We start from the raw sequence: 18,027 nt of genomic DNA, 5'->3' as shown, positions 1-18,027 counted from the left end.
TACTGTCAGTTATCACTCTGTCATATTCAATTAGCTAGCTAAATGATAGTCCTTGGACTTAAGCATTCTTACTAGTTTGTTAATATAAATGAAAGATCACTAGTAAAACTTACATATTTGGGAAGCTCTTTTCTTACTTATTAAAAAGAAAAAAATTATAAAAAGTTGCCTTAACTATCAAAAGTTAAAAAGGATGACTAATTAAAAACTATTTTACTTACTGAATTTCTAAAACTGTTTATTTATCATAGCAACTAGATATAGCTAAGTAAAAAAATACAGTGCCTTTTAATAGATTTTGCCAATCCACCACGCTACACTCATTTTAAAAAATTGACATACATACCAACTGCATATGAAACTGTTTTATCATCTCTACTTGCAAATTCACAATATCCCTATGACACGCTTCCCTAGGAAAGAATATAAAATAAGTTTTACCAATTCTACATCACTCAAGAAACTGGTTAAGTTCTTATCATTTTTCAAATTATTGGATATTAACAATTATTATTACAATAATAAAAATACAATGTACCTAGCATTTATTTACTACATGCTAGGTACTGTTTCTTGTACTTTAAATGTAAGAAATAATTTAATCTTTACAACTAGGTGCAATTATTACCTCCACTTTACTAATAAAGTAACTGAGCCACAGAGCAGTTATAACTTATCCAAAGTCACACACAACTAGTAAATGCGGAGTTAGGATAAAAACCAACTATCTACCTCCATTATAATATATCACATTCCTTAATAACCCTGGTTTATTTTACAATAAAATACAGATAATTTGCTAGGTTATGTTTTAACTATTATCAATGTTTTAGCTATTAAAAAAATGCTTCCAGTTAAATGGAAATGGGTTATTTGGGTGGTTATAACATAACTTACTCAATAAAATGCAATTAAATTCGTGCTTAAAAAATACATAAAAATTATGAAGTACAATATTAAAAGAAACAGTCACCCACCATACAACTTATAAGCTAGAACATTATCAAAATCATAGAAGCTTCCTGTATGCTCCTCTCTGATTCTACCATTTAACTCTTGGAGAAACCCAAGAAAGAAAACACTACTCTGATGGATTTTACCTAAGAAATGCTTAAAAAAATATTCTTGTATAATATAGAATCTCTCTCAACATTTTTTATTTTGCTTGCTTTTTGAGCACTATAAAAAGGGTACTATACCTTATATAGTCTTAGTACACCTTTAGAAAATAATTCAATATCACATTTTCAAAATTCATGTTCTATATACTGTAATTCATTGATTTGTACTGAAGTATTCATTCTCATGTCAACTGATATTTGGATTGTTTTCAAGTTTTTATTATTACAATGGTGTTACCAACAATCATTTACATTATCTCCCAACCCACATGTGTCAATTTCTACAGATGATATAGAAGGAGGTATGTTGAGTGACAGGTACAACCCAGATGTACACTTGCTCAGTTTTACAAAATAACGCAAATTGTCTTCTGAAGTGGGAGCACCAATGGACATGCTCATCATCAGTATAACAGAGTTCCTCTTGCTCTACATCCAGCAAGAGGTGACGTCGAACTTTTAACATGTTTCCATGTAATGGATGGAAAATGATATCGAATTACATTTTTAGTTCCCTGATTAATTATAGGATTGAGCATCTTTCCTACATGATATACTGTTTCTCCTCTCTGAAATGCTAATGCCTGTCTTTTAATGGTTTTTCTATTGAACGTCTAAGAGTTCTTTACATAGTCTGATCCTTTGTTGGTTATGAGCACTACAGATTTTTCTTTGTCCTTTCATTCTTAGTGGTGTCTTGTAATGAGCAGTTCAAATTTACTATACTAATACTCCAGTCAAATCCACCAATCTACTTTTATTGGGAGTACATCGTCCTATAACTTCCCTATCTTGAAGTCATAAATTCTCTTACAACACCTAAAATTTTGCCCTTTACATTTAAACATTTCCTCTATATGGAATTGACTTTTAATAGCAGGAACAGGGATCCATATGTATTTTTACTGGAATAACCACGTCACAACACAATTCATCAACTGTCCCACATTTTGCACACACTTCCTCTGTCATACATCACATGTCCACACATGTACAGGTTTTATTCTGGCCTACTGAACTCCTTTGGCCAATCTGTAACCCTGTGCTAATACTGCACTATTTTAATTAAAGCTTAACCCTTTAAGTAGTGAGGTTTTTTTTCATGCTTGCTGACCACTGGGAGTGAGTTTTTTTTTTCAAAAAATGAAATTAGTTCCAGTTACAGTTTTATTACTTAGAATCATGTTTGTTTGATAACCAATTTATGGAAACAAGAAGAACATATATTTGCCTTTTTTTTAATGTTGCCTTACTCATTTTTAAAATAAATCGATCGTACTCTGGATGGTCAGGAGGCACGAGGACGTACATGAACATTTGTATTACTCAAAGGGTTAGTAATTAAGCTTATGCATTGGACAAACAAGTCCCCTTCAAATTTCTCTAGAGCAGGGATAGTCAACCTTTTTATACCCACCACCTACTTTTGTAATCTCTGTTAGTAGTAAAATTTTCTAACTGCTCACTGGTTCCATAGTAATGGTGATTTATAAAGTAGGGAAGTAACTTGACTTTATAAAATTTATAAAGCAGAGTTACAGCAAGTTAAAGCATATAATAATAATTACTTACCAAGTACTTTATGTCGGATTTTCGCTAAGTTTGGCAGAATAAATCTTTATAAAACAACTTATTATAGTTAAATCTATCTTTTTATTTATACTTTGGTTGCTCCACTACTGCCCACCATGAAAGCTGGAACACCCACTAGTGGGCAGTAGGGACCAGGTTGACTACCACTGCTCTAGAGTGTCTAGGTTATTCCCAGATCTTTTCTTCTTTCATATACACATTGGAACTAACCCTTTATCTTCTTCCAAAAACTCAGTTGGGATTTTGATTGGAATTACATTCAATCTATGCACCAAAATGGCATAACTGACACCTTCATGATATATTTCCATTTTGTTTATTGTTAATGCTTTCTAATATATATTTTAAATTTTTTTCTATAAAGAGCTTTACAATTTTTGGTTAGATTTATTCCTAAACAACTTATTTTTTCTGTTGCACCTAGAAGAGCATGACAGTTTTTTTCCTCTTTTGCTTTTAGTTTTGACAAAGGCTGTGTAAAAACAAACTAAGGGAATCAGGGAACCACAAAGATGACAAGAATTTTTCCTCTTGCTGAGAACAGAAGTCTACAGGTAAGTCTGCACTTCCCTCTGCATCTCCCTCAGCAAATGTGCTGATCTGGAAGCATGGGAAAGAGAGGCTGAACTGAAGAGGTTCCTCAGAGCTTGAGACAGTCTCATGGAGGGGGGTCAGAGTTGGGGACCGGCTGAGCAGCCCAGGCTGAGGCGCAAGGTCCTGGAAAGGGGGAGCCTGCAGAAGAGTACCCTGCTTGGAGACATCTGCCGACCCCTAAGCAGTGCCCATACTGGCTTAGATGACGGGAAACCAGACACAAAGTAGCAGCTCTATCCAAAGAGCAGAGAAAGCATTCTGGTAGCCTTGTGATACTGGGGAAGGGAAGGTCAAACTTTGTAAAAAGGCCTGGTGAACACTCTAGACATTCAGCCAACATCCCCAAAGGGCACAGGCTAAACATCAGGAATAAAAGCACACCAGAAATAAACTGGCCCTAAGAAAACCTGAAACAGAGCAAGTGTAACATCAGTGATCTGCCTGCCAGAGAAACTTAAATCTTGAAAGACCACAGATACAGACCCACGGACTTCCACTTAGGATGTTATCTCCCCAACCCTAACAATGAGAATAAGACAGATGTAAAATTGTATGTTTTCATGATTCAACCAGAGAACTGAGAGTACAAAGATACCCAATGAACTAAATCCAAAAAATGAGGAATTCCTTCTTCAAGAAGAGAGACCCATGACCATTTCATACTCAACAGTGGGGGGCTGCCACTGATGGGGAAGGAGAACTAGCTGAGTTTTTACAGATCTGTGAAGGCCAAATGAAGACTGGCATGACAGTTTAGAATCCCCAGGGTCCCAGCCACAAAGGATGTCTGCATTCACTCACCCACTTCCCCATAGGCCTTCACTGAGTGCTTATATAAAAAATTAGGGGGAGGGCAGGAGGGTTGAGAGAAAACCTCTATAAAGAGATGCACAAAGGCTGGTAAAGACATGGGGTAGGGAGGACTGAGAGCGACCCCTGAGGCAGTCCAGACCCTTGTGGAGAGGCAGCCATGCTGCACAGCTGAGGAAGCACTGCAGAGAGAGCCTCTCACACCCCTAAGCCCCCCACTCTGAGGTGTTGCTGTGTGAGAACTATTGGGCAGAGAAGGTACTTTACAGAAATCCCCTGAGCCATCATTCTGGGTCCTCACTGAGTCCCAAGCAGAGGTTGCCTAAGGTTGATGGAGGGGCAGAAACGCTGAGAGAAACCCCTGCCCAGGCCTGCCCACCAGGTTCAGGCCGGCAGCATGCTGAGACTGAAGGCAGGGCAGGGCAGCTCTCTGCGTGGGCCCCAGGACTGCCGCCTCTGTTTCCCATATGGCTCTGTTCACATACTACAGTCAGCTGTATCCAGGCAATTCTACCATTTTTCCATATATATGTATTCCTGAAAAACCTCACATTCTTTAAAACTAGGTACTGACAATACAGTATGTTATAGCATACCATATACTATATGAGAGAATATTATTCAGCCTTAAAAGCGAAGGAAATCTTGCATATTCGATAACATGAATGTACCTCTGAATAACATAATGCTAAGTGAAATAAGCCAGTCACAGAGGGCAGCAGATATGGTAATGATTCGATATGAGATCTCTAAACTAGTCACTCTTGGAAACAAAGAACAGAGCTGTGGTTCTCAGGGGCTGAGGAGAAGGGGAAACACAGACCTGCTCTCTGACAATGATAACATTTCTGTTTATGCAAAATAAGTTCATAAGATCTGCTCTGCAACACTGGGCCTGTAATTATCAACACTGTATTGTACACTTAAAAACCTATCAAGAGGATAGATCTCATGCTAAGTGTTCTCACCACAATAAAACCTAAAAAGAAAAAAACAAGACTTAGGGAAAAATTATTGGAGCAGACCACTCAAAATACACATGCAACTTTAAAACCACAGCACTAATAAAACCAAATCCTAATAAAAATATCAGCATAGTTTAAAAATTGAATAAAGACTTTACTTTAAAAAAATCATTGTCACTTGATAAAAGGGGAAAGAAGACAGAAGAAAAGATTGGGCTGTCAAGCATGGAGGAAATAATTTGCTCATCACACTGTCATCATCGCCCTATTTACCAATCACAAATGAATTGACTCACATTAAAGAAATATACATCGTAGCAGAGTACCCAGTACCTACCCCGATTAAGCTATAAGGCCTTTGAGGGCAGACCATTCATTTTTGTATCCATTGTATCTGGTACATACACTAGACATATTGTAACTGTCAAAGTGCAATTCTTTTCTTCAGAAACGTGCATGTTAACATTTAAAAATATTTTCTCAAAACATTAAAAAGAAATATGCACCAACAAAAACTGCACATTTTATCCAAAATTTTTGCTCATGATTACCCAAATCTGAGCTGGAATACTAAGTAACTTTAAGTCAGAAAAAAAAAAAAACCCATAAAAGACTAATAATTGAAAATAGGCCCCGAAATATACTGAGATAGGTAAAAGGAAGTAGCATTCCAGAACACATTTTAATAATGTTCAAAATTCAAAGGATAAGAAGACAAAAATAGATCCATGCAAAACATTTTTAATTATCAGTATTATTTTCTAATGTATTCTATTTGAAAAAATTCAGAATTCCTTTTAAAAATATTTTTCTCTACATTATTGCTCACAGCATACTTAAAAGGTAATCCACAAATATTGTAAGAATCCCCTTTGAGCTTACCGGAATCTGTCCACGTTTTTATGATAAAAAAATACACAATGGCTGCCTGGCCTGCTAGACTGCTTGCCAAGTTATCTAATAACCACCCTAACTAAATGTGCCTTTCCCTGCTTGATAGCCGATAACTTCAGTCCATCAAGATTAACAAAACTCATTATGTTTTCTATGATTTTATGGACACTACAGCCTAGGCACAAGTAGTAACTACCAACATTACTTACAATTCCAGTTTTAACCTAATAAAAAAAGCCAGTTACAGAGTAATTTCTCAATTACTACCTGAAGTCATCCAATGTTTCCTGTATCATGTTCTGAATAAAACGGATTTGAACGAATGTCAATGGTGCGTTTGGTCGATTATTTCCAATAGTGTCAGCTATTTTTTCTGATAGTGAACTGGCAACTCCAGCAGTGACAGAGGATGCTAACTTTGGATCTAACATAAAATAAAAAACAGAGAAAATATTAATAGTCAACTTGGAGTAGGGAACATCAAACTCTGCTAAATAAGATTTGGAAAGAGAAAACTTGAAAAACTGGTAAAAAAAAACAGTGTTCCTGTGACATTTAAAACAATTCACTGTTTAGAATACAAATCTTAGAAACTTTCTATGACATTATTTCTAATAGTCATTTATCTCAATCTCTATAAACTGCCAACTGCCTAACGTAGTAACATATGACAGGAATTGCTCCTGAAGAATCTTGGAACCATTTCCTCTTAGAAAAGATGAATGTGACCAGCTGCACACAAACTAGATAAACCACGACTATTCACAACACCCAGAAGGCATACAGGGGCAAAGCAGGGCTAAGACAGAGCCCTGGAGTTTAAGCTAATGCAATCTATCCCAGAAGCCTCAGGCAAAATATAGATATCAACAGAAAAGAGTTGCTTTTTACAAAGAGTTGTTTTGTATGAATAACTCTTACAGCTGAACCTAATATCCCTTTAAATGTGATCTTTTTAGGGTCTGTAGTATGAACTCTATAAACAGGATTTTAATACGGTAGAAAAAAGACACTGATATAAAATAATATTGAATGTCAACTGTAAGTGACAAAAAAAATAACATATAAAACCAAAATACAATTGGGAAGAACATTTTTATAAATAAATCTTTATACTAATTAAAGAAAAAGATAATTTAAGTTAGTTAATGACCCATTTTCAAAGGGTCCTACACAATATTTCTATCTGTACCATATTAGATCAAGACACAGATTAGACTGAAAATGAAATTCACATCAAGTGTCAAATGTGGTTATATTTAACCATTCAAATATATTTTATTGTCTTCTAGTAAAAGTGTCACACTAAAGAAATGTCATAAATTTTAAACTTGAACTTTAAAAATTTCTAGTCTGTGATCACTCCATTCATTTATCCTTTCAAGTTAAATAATGGGAGTTTCAACTTAACATTCATTTCAAACATTAGGAAGTTTGTTGTACTTACTTGGAGTTGAGGATCCATTGGTTGTGGGTTCATATAATAAGTGGGCTTCATTTTCTTTCTCTGCCTTTTCCAATCTCTCAGGACTTCTTGTTTGGTTATATGATGGAGAGGTATTTAGATTTCCAGTTTCAGCACTGGAGATCAACTTTGTAAACTTCACATTTAAAATAAACAATTAATATATTAATTCTGGTTTTACCTATAGCATCCATATAAATTGTACCAACTTTTCTCTTTTTATCCAGTAGATACAGTCAATTAAGGAAAATAGAAAGGGACACAGGAAGAGAAAAAAACTGCTAAGACTAGTGGCAAAATAAATCAAGTGTATACATCAAAAGCAATCTCAATGATAACAGATGAAGAGATGTTCATTTTCTAAATAAGTATCTGGCTGTTGAATCATTTATAATAGTAATTATGGGCACACACACAAAAAAATCTCCAACCTCTCATGTGATATAACTAGTCAGAAATATCTGAAAAATAAGTTGAAAGACATTTTTGTACTTCTTAAATGGTATCTTTTCAACATCACCCTAAAAAATAAATATGAAAATAAATAGATTATATTGCACAAAAGATTCTACCTTCCTGGCAATATCTGATCTTTTTAAACCCTTACATAATAAATTGACTTCTATATTGAATACTGTTTACAGCACTATTTGCTCTAAGACTTAGGGTAAATGACTTGACTATCACCTTGGTATTATCTGCTGCAAAGGAAATGCATTCTAAAAAATTCAGGTATAAATATTCTTACACAGACAGTTAAATCAAGTGTCTTGCCTTAAAAAACAAAAGTGTGAGTTTACATCTGCTATTATCTTCATCACATCCAGAGACAGATGTCAAAAGTATCCTTTAGTTTTTCACAAGTGAAATCCAGACTGAAGAGTATTTTTCCACCTAGTACACACACAGCACTGTCAATAACTAGGACGATGCAGTGGCAGCCGCTTTTGCCAGCAACGGACTTCACTAAACTTGCTAGTGATACACGCACACCGCGAGTTCAGTGTCACTTTCAGGCAGATACCTGTTTGAAAGAGTCCTTAGGTTCCTGTTTTCCCAGATACATTTTCTTAGGTTCAGCTGTTGGATCATGGTGTTCACTTTCTTCTTTCTCTGGAGATCCCATAAAGACATTAAGAGGACTAGAATGCAATACTGGAGTGCCTGAAGCTCCTGGATTTTTCCTTGGAGGAAACACTGAGTTTAACTGTGTTAACAAGTCAAGGCCTGATAAAGAGAAAAATAATGCATTTGCATTTAATGTTCTCCGATCTTGGATATTTAACAAAAACATTAACACAAAAGACAGATTAATATGGTAGAATGCCATGGGATTTGGATTCAGAAGTCAGGATCATTTGTCAGGTCCTTATTTGATGTGAGTTCCTGAGCAAAAATCATAAAACTCTAAGACTGACTCCCGATTTGTAAATGTGAATAATGATATACATTTCCCTGGGTGGTGAGGCTTAAGAGATATAGTATGTGAAAATACTTTGAAAACAGCAAAACACAAGGCACATCTTAGTATTAGTTTTTGATAACCTAAAATTGTTACTTTGGTTTACACCTATAATATAGGCAGGCAGCCTCTAAGAAATCTCCTAATGATCTCTGACTTATGGCATGGATTCATGCCCTCATGTAATCCTCTCCCTTTCAATGTGGAGTGGACCTAGTAACTTGCTTCTAACAGAGAAGACAGCAAAATGGATGTCACATCCAAGACTAGGTTACAAACGCACTGTGGCTTCCACCCTGAGTGCCTCTCTCACTGCTGCTCACCAGCTTGAGTAAGAGCCAGCTGCCATGTTGTCAGCTTCCCCATGAAGAAGCCTGCAGGGGAAGAAAGTGACTGATGTCTTGGCCAAGACATCATGAATGAGCATGGAAGCAGATCTCTGTCCAGCTAAGCCAGATGACTGCAGCCCTGTCGACACCCTGATTAAAGCACCAAGAGAGACCTAAAACCCAAGGCACTCGGCTAAGCCATGTTAATGCTCAGATCCTTTACCCACAATCCTGAGATAATGAATGTTCTTTTAAACTTCAAAACCCACAATTATGGCCTGACCAGGTGGTGGTGCAGTGAATAGAGCATCAGACTGGGACACAGAAGATCCAGGTTTGAAACCCCGAGGTCGCCAGCTTGAGCACGAGCTCATCTGGTTTGAGCAAGGCTCACCAGCTTGAGCCCAAAGCCCAGGGTTGCTGGCTTGAGCAAGGGTCACTCACACTGCTATAGCCCCACGGTTAAGGAACATATGAGAAATCAGTGAACAACTAAAATGCCACAATGAAGAATTGATGTTTCTCATCTCTCTCCCTTCCTGTCTGTCTGTCCCTCTCTCTGACTCTGTCTCTGTCACAAAAACAAACAAACCCCCCACACACAATTATAAAATGATACATGTTCTTTTAAACTTCAGAAAGTTGGAGTAATTTGTTACACAGTATCACTTAAAATGTTCACGAAAATACTTTTCAGTAGTTCTTACCATCTCCTTTGCCCACAGACTCATTGCCACCCTTGTTAGCCACAGCATCTATAAGAAAATTAGAAAGTCAGATTTAAAAGATAGTGAGAAAGACACCATACCAATTTAGACTTCCTATTCATTCCCCAAAGGGTTCAGAGACTGGTTTTATGAAGAAAAAACTGAGTAAAGTGAAAGCTAGTACTCACATAACTTCCCTTTTCATTCTTTTAGTTTTATGCATGGCAGCAAATATGAAAAGATAATTCTAGTATATTATATCGAGTCATTTAATGACACACCAAGTACACAGAAAACACACTGGAGCAATGTCCAAATATCTGTCATTCAGTGTTGCCCATACCACTTAATAGCTCTGTGACCTTAGACAAGCCTTTAATACAATTAAGCTTCAGTTTCTATGTCTACATAAAGAGGATCATGCCCTGACTATCTCATAATATTGTTTTGAGAATCAACTGAAATGTAAAAATATTTTGCAAGCAATACAATGCTATACAAAACATAAGATTTCATTAATATTTATTTCAATGGTAGGAATTTCAACACTGTAATATTATTTATTTACCAATTAACAACCAAAAATTGCTTAACTTCATTTTAATGGATTAATAGAGAAATGGTCAAAATCACCAGAAATTCAAATAGCCAATAAAATTATCATACATGATTATCAATCATATTAAGACCATCATCCATCTATCCGTCTCTACTGCATGTGTGGTATATATACCTAGTAATTGCAAAACATACACTTTTAGAAGTTACTACTTTTCCCCTAACAGAAGCAGAAATACTGTAATTTCAAAGATGAAGAAATTGAGGCAAAACGGAGTAAGCATTTTACCAATAAAGTTGGATCCTTGAGATTAAAACATAAATCTCTTGATAACGAAACCAGTACTATATTTAGTATGCATGTTTTCTTCTCATTAATATAAAATTCTATTAAATGAAGGGTATATGGCTTACATCCTATTCATATTTTTTAAAACAGCTAAAGTAATTAAGAGGAATTTCTACCCTTATTCATTTCTCTGGAAACCATTAAAAGAGAATTTCATTTCTAACTTAAAACCCTCCAAAAAGCCTCCTCCTACATTCTTCAATCCAACAGTTAATTCCATGGATTCTCCTAAACCAAAAGTCCCTAAGGGGGCACTTACTTCAGAACTCCAGCCCAAGCCACTTCTCCCTCCTTCACCCACATCCTTCCTCTCTTTACCCTTCAACTATGCAGTATGACCTCTCTTCGTCCTCAAAGAAATGAATCCTCCCCTTTCATTAGGTGGAAGATAAAGGAATCTGACCTGGCAATGGAAGTATTTTCAGGCTGGGGTCAGGCAGGAGACACTCAATAATTCTATACAATCACATATGTATTTATTCTGATTACAAAATTGCAGAAAATTTGGAAAACAATTTTCAAGTAAAAAGTTAAATTTTATAAGATTGTAAGCACATAGAATAATTTAAGCTTCCTGCTACTGTTGATATTTAGTTGACCACTCACTCATGTTTTCATGCCCAAATGTTGTTGACTGCTCAAGAGTTAACTCATGCTTGCACTTGTATTAGCTATTTCAATTTTTGAAACTCAGGGTAATATAGGATGATTGTATTTGTGACTCTTTGCCCTGAGGGTCGAAGTTTGAAAAACAGCACACCGTTCTATATTCTCATGTGGACTCCTTTTCTTCCCACCCCTCCAGGCATGAGACTGCAAGGTCGAAGGTACAGTAAGCTAAAACAGTCAGTGTCGAGCGGTCTATACTTGGACTACCTTCTAACTGCTCGCACTTTGAACATACATATCAAGGATATTGTAAAATCTTTCTTCTTCGTGTTCAATCCAACTACAATGTATGTTTCAAAAGGAAAGTGCAGCGAAACCAGATATATTTGCAAAACATGTTGCATACCATTATACATAGGTGATTGCTATACAGTATACCACACCAAAAATAATTACTAAAATATATAATATGTATAAAATATAATATGTAGCAGATATGTATGAAGTTTCATTTAAATTCACTATGTATAAATAAAGTATACTGATTTAGTTTGTTTCACATTCATGCGCAATTATGAAAAAATAGCTGGTAACATGAGATAACTTCTGTGTAACATTGCCAGTCAACAATGTGTTAATTTCATTCCAGTTTTTCATTATTATATAGAAACAATAAACACAAATCTTTGTGGGCTCCTCTGAATATTTTCTTAGGTAAACTTAAAAGAATGGGATAAATAGGCCCTAAAATATGAGCATTTAAGCTTGCCAAATTATCCTCTAAAAATTTACCCACATTGTTGAGAATACCACTATTACCAGTGAAACCATCCCAATAAGGTTAACAGAATGAATACAGTATCAAAAAACACAAGCAAACAATGTGCCTAATTCACATAGTATGAATAACAAAGATAAATAATGTTTCCATTCATCAAGCTGGCAAAGTATTTTGCTTTTATTTTTAATGGTACCATGTGCTAGCAATGGGAATGTGTGTTTGAGTGTGTGTGTGATAGTTTTAGACATAGTGTAAAAGATGAGGTAATGTATCACCTAGCCATATTTCTCTATGAAAAAAATTTAATAAGTACCAATTAAATACTAATAAACACAAACAATTTTTTGTTAGAAAGATATCATTTATCTATCAATATCCAAGATTTTACAAAGATTGATTTAGAAGTAGGTACAAGTAAAAGATTGCTTATAGAAGCAAAACTTTAAGAACCTTCTGTGGAAATGAAAATGCTAACTTAAGAGCTTTCTGTAAATTTCCACGTAAAAATTACCAGCAAATACTTTGGAATAACATTTAAAATATCAGGGCAGAGGAAAAGATACCATCCAGGGATTGAGAAAATTAGCAAACTGTCATGACCGGAGATAAACTTGAACTATTACACACATCATTTAGCTAGAATAAAAATGTAATGACTACCAGCAAGAACATGATCCTCTGATCTGAACAGACTTACCATCTCTGATGGGTGAGAACATGTCCCCTAAACTACTATTTCTAGTATCATCAAAACTGGAGAAATCCTGATTTTTTCCACTGTCTGTTTCCTTAGATAAAATATCTGTGCTGATGCTTCGAGGCAAACCTTTTAAGAATTAGATATAAAAGTATATGTTATTACATCTAAATGAATTTATCATCAGAAGCTATGTTCTAAAAATATAAAACTGAAAGCAACAAATGAACAAAGAAAACAAACAAGAACTCACAGACACAGGCAAGAGGATGACGGTTACCAGTGGGAAGCGGGGTGGGGGACAGAGGAGTGACAGGTAAAGGGGGTCAAATATATGGTGACAAAAGAAGATCTGACTTTGGGTGGTAAACACACAATGCAGTATACAGATGATAGATCACAGACTTGTACACGTGGAACCTATATAATGTTATTAACCAATATCACCCCAATAAATTTAAAAATAATTAATTTTAAAAAATAAATACGTGATATTGTTAATAAATAAAAAATAATGCATTACCCATATTATTGGTTATATTACAACTGTGAGCATTAGGGACAAAAAAGCAGAATGTAACAACAGTTCAGTTAATCATCATTTTCATGAAATAAAAGGCTCCCCCCAAATCAAATAATTTATTTATTCATACATCACCTTATTGTAGCAATTTTGATTAAAATTTTTCTAATGTAATATACAGTGTGTCCTTAAAGTCATGATGCACTTTTGACCAGTCACAGGAAAGCAACAAAAACAATAGAAATGTGAAATCTGCACCAAATAAAAGAACCCCCCCCCAGTTTCTGTAGGATGATGTGGCAGCATGTGCGCATGCGCAAATGATGGCGTAACATGGCCATGCAAGTCAAGATGTGGATGGTACAGAGGAAAGTTCAGTGTGTTCTGTGGCTCACTAAATTCAAATCCGTGACCAAAGTGCAACGTGAATATCGGCGCGTTTATAACAAAGTGCCACCACATAGGAATAACATTACTCGGTGGGATAAGCAGTTGAAGGAAACCGGCAGTTTGGTGGAGAAACCCCATTCTGGTAGGTCATCAGTCAGTGACGAATCTGTAGAGGCTACACGGGATAGTTACCTAAGGAGCCCTAAAAAATCTGTGCGTGAGCCCACATCAATCTGCACTGAATAGGTATGAAACTGGGAGAGTTTTCCTTTTATTTGGTGCAGATTTCACATTTCTATTGTCTTTTGTTGCTTTCCTGTGACCGGTCAAAAGTGCACCATGACTTTACGGACACACTGTATGTACTTTGCTTCTCACTTAAACAAAGTATTCTGAACATAACTTAGTTTTGCTCCTGATTCAGTATCATGATTATCTAGAAATGATAATCATAAAAAATGTCTGTAAGGCATATATAACAAAATGCCTAACAGCCGAATTCAAGTTATGTTAGTTATTTTTAATTTATTTTTTGTATTTCTCTCCCCATCTTGCAATGAATAGATTTCCCCCCTCCTTCTGTCTTTTCTTTTCAGGAACAGCAGGAACTTATCTTTGCTCTCAGCATTATCAACCTCAAATGACTTCACTAACGTCACAATAGCTTATGTAGTAAGTAGAAGGAAACTCAAAATACTAAAGAAAGAATAAATAGCACAGTAGACAACAATATAGAGAGAGGCTGGGAGCAGTTTCTCATTCACAAATGGCTACTTCTCCCTGGCCAGTTGGCTCAGTGGTAGAGCATCAGTCCGGGTTTGGTTCTCGGCCAGGGCACACAGGAGAAGCACCCATCTGCTTCTGCACCTTTCCCCACTCTCCTTCCTCTCTCTCTCTCTCTCTCTCTCTCTTCCCCTCCTGCAGCCAAGGCTCCATTGGAGCAAAGTTGGCCAGGGCGCCGAGGATGGCTCCATGGCCCCTACCTCAGACACTAGAATGGCTCTGGTTGCAGCGGAGCAATGCCCCAGATGGGCAGAGCATCATCCCCTAGTGAGCTTGCCAGGTGGATCATGGTTGGGTGCAGATGGGAGTCTGTCTGTCTGCCTCCCCACTTCTCACTTCAGAAAAACACACACAAAAAATAAAATAAATAAATGGCTACTTCCTACCAAAAATAAGTACTAGCAACAAGACTGCCTGCAGAGGTTGTTTTCAGTAACTAAATTAGGACCCCTTCAGTAGAAGCAATATAAACTTTTTTTTCAAACTTCAGATTTATTTTACAAGAAGCTTAAAATAATAATAGTAATAATGATGATTGTGATGATAATATTACTAGTCACACCATAATGACTGAGTGCCCACCATGTGCCAGACACTTTTAAAACATTTTCTCTGATTTTCACACTAACCCTAAAAGTCAAGTAGTATCTGTGGAAGAGAAAAAAATGAGAGTCAGAAAATGGTTAAGAAAACTGCCCAAAGTCATCCTGGTAAAAAAGAGACATGACCTGAGATGTAAACCCAATATACTATTAATGTTTCAGAGGGGGATAAAATGATTGTGTGTGTATATGTGTGTGTATCTGATAGAGAAAAAATTAGGAAGCAAATGTGTGTGTGGCAAAATTTATAAAACAATGAATCTGCTAGATGGTGGTGCTCAAGAGTTCTTTGTACTGTTATTGAAACTTTTCTGTAAATTTGCAATTATTTCAAAATAAAATTAATAAACAAAATTTCTAACTTTGGGTGCAGAGCAACATTCATTTTGCTAGAAACTTTGCTAATCAGCCAACAGTTGTTAATAAGTGACCCTGCAAATCCAAATCTTCCATTTCCTAATTAATGCTGTCATCGCCAAACATGAGCCTCTTCATTAACAACTAAATAAATAAGATCAGAAAATTTACAGTACATGAGAAAACCTTTATTTCACTTCATTTTTTAAAGTTATGCATAAAATAATAAACTTTGAAAATAATGGCAGTTTTCATACAGTTAATTCAACATTTTTGGCAAACATTACTCAAAGTTATTCTCAAAAAGAATTTCTTCTTTTAAGTAGATAGCATAGCATTTCCAGCAGTTCTTAAATAAAGACCTAATTATTTTTCTACATAATATGTAATAGTTTTTATGTAAGGATAATATAGCTACTCCTGGCCTGACCAGGCAGTGGCACAGTGGATAGAGCATCAAACTGGGATGCGGAGGACCCAGGTTTGAAACCCTGAGGTCACTGGCTTGAGCGTGGGCTCATCTGGTTTGAGCAAGGCTCACTAGCTTGGACCCAAGGTCGCTGGCTCAAGCAAGGGGTTACTCGGTCTGCTAGTAGCCCCCCACCCCCATGCCAGTCAAAGCAATCAATGAACAACTGAGGTGTCACAACAAAAAACTGATGATTGATGCTTCTCATCTCTCTCTGTTCCTATCTATCCCTCTCTCTGACTCTCTCTCTGTAAAATAAATTAAATTAAATTAAATTTTAAAAAATAAAAATATAGCTATTCCTGGATTATTTATAGAGAATATACTTACTATTTTTAAAAAAACTATTTCACACCATGAATGCTAACAAAGTAAAGTTTTGCTTATATTTGGAAACACTAAACTCAGACTAAGAAGGAATCAACAAATATTTTTGTCCAGGTCACTTAAGTACTTGTCCAAAATATTCAAGACATGGATGGATAGATCCATTTCTAATGAAAATATTTTGAAAACATACTGGCATATATACCATGTACTTTTAAAATATCTGTTGCAATTTGACAGTTTAGCAAACTTCTTAAAATAAAAACCAGAAGGTTCAGGAATTTAAGGAATATGATCTTCACTTTGGGCAAAAAATATATTCTACAGTTTAAGTATGGAAAGCTTATCATCATAGACCTTCACAATATCTAAATGAATTTCTCTTTAAAAAATTCTTCAGAAACAAAATATAGGGTGACAGAGGATGATCTGACTTTGGGTGATGGGTATACAGCATAATCAACTGTTCAAATGATGTGGAGATGTTTTCTCTAAATCTATGTAGTCTGGTTGACCAATATCACCCTGTTAAATTTAACTGTCTAAAAAAAATATTCTTCATCAATATGATTGTTAAAGTAGAAAAAAGTTATTTATTTATTTATTTTAAGGGAGAGGAGAGGAGATAGTGAGATAAGACTCCCACATGTGCCCCAACTAGGATCCACCTGGCAACTCCCAGCTAAGGCTGATGTTCAAATCAACTGAACCATTTTTAGTTCCTTAGGCCAACACTCAGACCAACCAAGCTGTCCTCAGCACCAGGGCTGATGCTCAGACATATTGAGCCACTGGCTGTGGGAGGAGAAGGATAGAAGAGGGAGAGAAAAGGGAGAAGGAGAAAAGAGGAAGAGAAGGGGAAGAGAAAGGGGGAAAGACAAAAGGGAAAGAGAAGGGAGGGGACAAGCGGGAGAGGGTAGAGGAAAGAAGCAGATGGTCACTTCTTTTGTGTGCCTGGACCAGAAATTGAACCCGAACGTCCAAGAAAAAAGTTATTTTTAATTGCAACATTTCCATTTATTTTTATTTAACAAACTAGTAGTCTGCTGCTTAATATGTGCCAAGCACTATTTAATACTTAAATATATTCATTTCATTATTTGACTTACTTTCCATTCTGAAATATGAAATAAAAGGAGTCATTAATAGCATTAAAAAAACAACAACTCAGAGATCAAACCATGACATCATCAAAGTTTCACTGTCCTGATTAATCTGAAGACTCAATGGACAGGCTTGCAAGTGGACCTTCCAGCCCAGTCCAGCCTTCAGCTGCCTGGGGCCTCATGAGAAACCTTGAGCCAGAACCATCCAGCAGTCACTCCCAAATTCCTGACCCTCAGATACTGACATAACAGAGGTTTATTGATATTTTATTCTAAAAGTCATCCAGTTTAGTAGCAATAATAGTTTGAGTTGACAATGTAAGATAAAAATTTTTACACAAAAGTTTAGCTAAATAGATTGAGCGAAGTGCTTTTCATTAAAATTTTTTTAAATTATAGCTAAATTTAAATTTGTCACTTCTTCAAGGATATCTACTAATAATTTTACCTAAATATTCAAGTGAATTTGAGTTCTAGGTTCTTGAAGAAAGTATAATACATATGGGGATAGGGCGTCATTCCAAATACTGTATATA

General features: G+C 35.8%; 1 protein-coding gene across 1 annotated transcript in view; it reads right to left on the bottom strand.

Annotated features, from left to right (window-relative positions):
* The window catches only part of NEDD1 (NEDD1 gamma-tubulin ring complex targeting factor), a 44,606-nt gene that overhangs the window by 2,085 nt on the left and 24,494 nt on the right, over nucleotides 1–18,027 (bottom strand). The window contains exons 9-14 of the mRNA XM_066262099.1: nucleotides 12,935–13,063; nucleotides 9,941–9,988; nucleotides 8,467–8,669; nucleotides 7,425–7,578; nucleotides 6,245–6,401; nucleotides 347–413 (exon numbers count right to left, since the gene is read on the bottom strand). Coding sequence (XP_066118196.1) covers nucleotides 347–413; nucleotides 6,245–6,401; nucleotides 7,425–7,578; nucleotides 8,467–8,669; nucleotides 9,941–9,988; nucleotides 12,935–13,063 — 758 coding nt within the window. The remainder of the gene's footprint in view (nucleotides 1–346; nucleotides 414–6,244; nucleotides 6,402–7,424; nucleotides 7,579–8,466; nucleotides 8,670–9,940; nucleotides 9,989–12,934; nucleotides 13,064–18,027) is intronic.

The sequence above is a fragment of the Saccopteryx bilineata genome, chromosome 1 (genome assembly GCF_036850765.1).
Source record: "Saccopteryx bilineata isolate mSacBil1 chromosome 1, mSacBil1_pri_phased_curated, whole genome shotgun sequence".
Taxonomy (NCBI): domain Eukaryota; kingdom Metazoa; phylum Chordata; class Mammalia; order Chiroptera; family Emballonuridae; genus Saccopteryx; species Saccopteryx bilineata.
The sequence above is the reverse complement of the archived record's forward strand: the minus strand, read 5'-3'. Positions and strand labels throughout refer to the sequence as shown.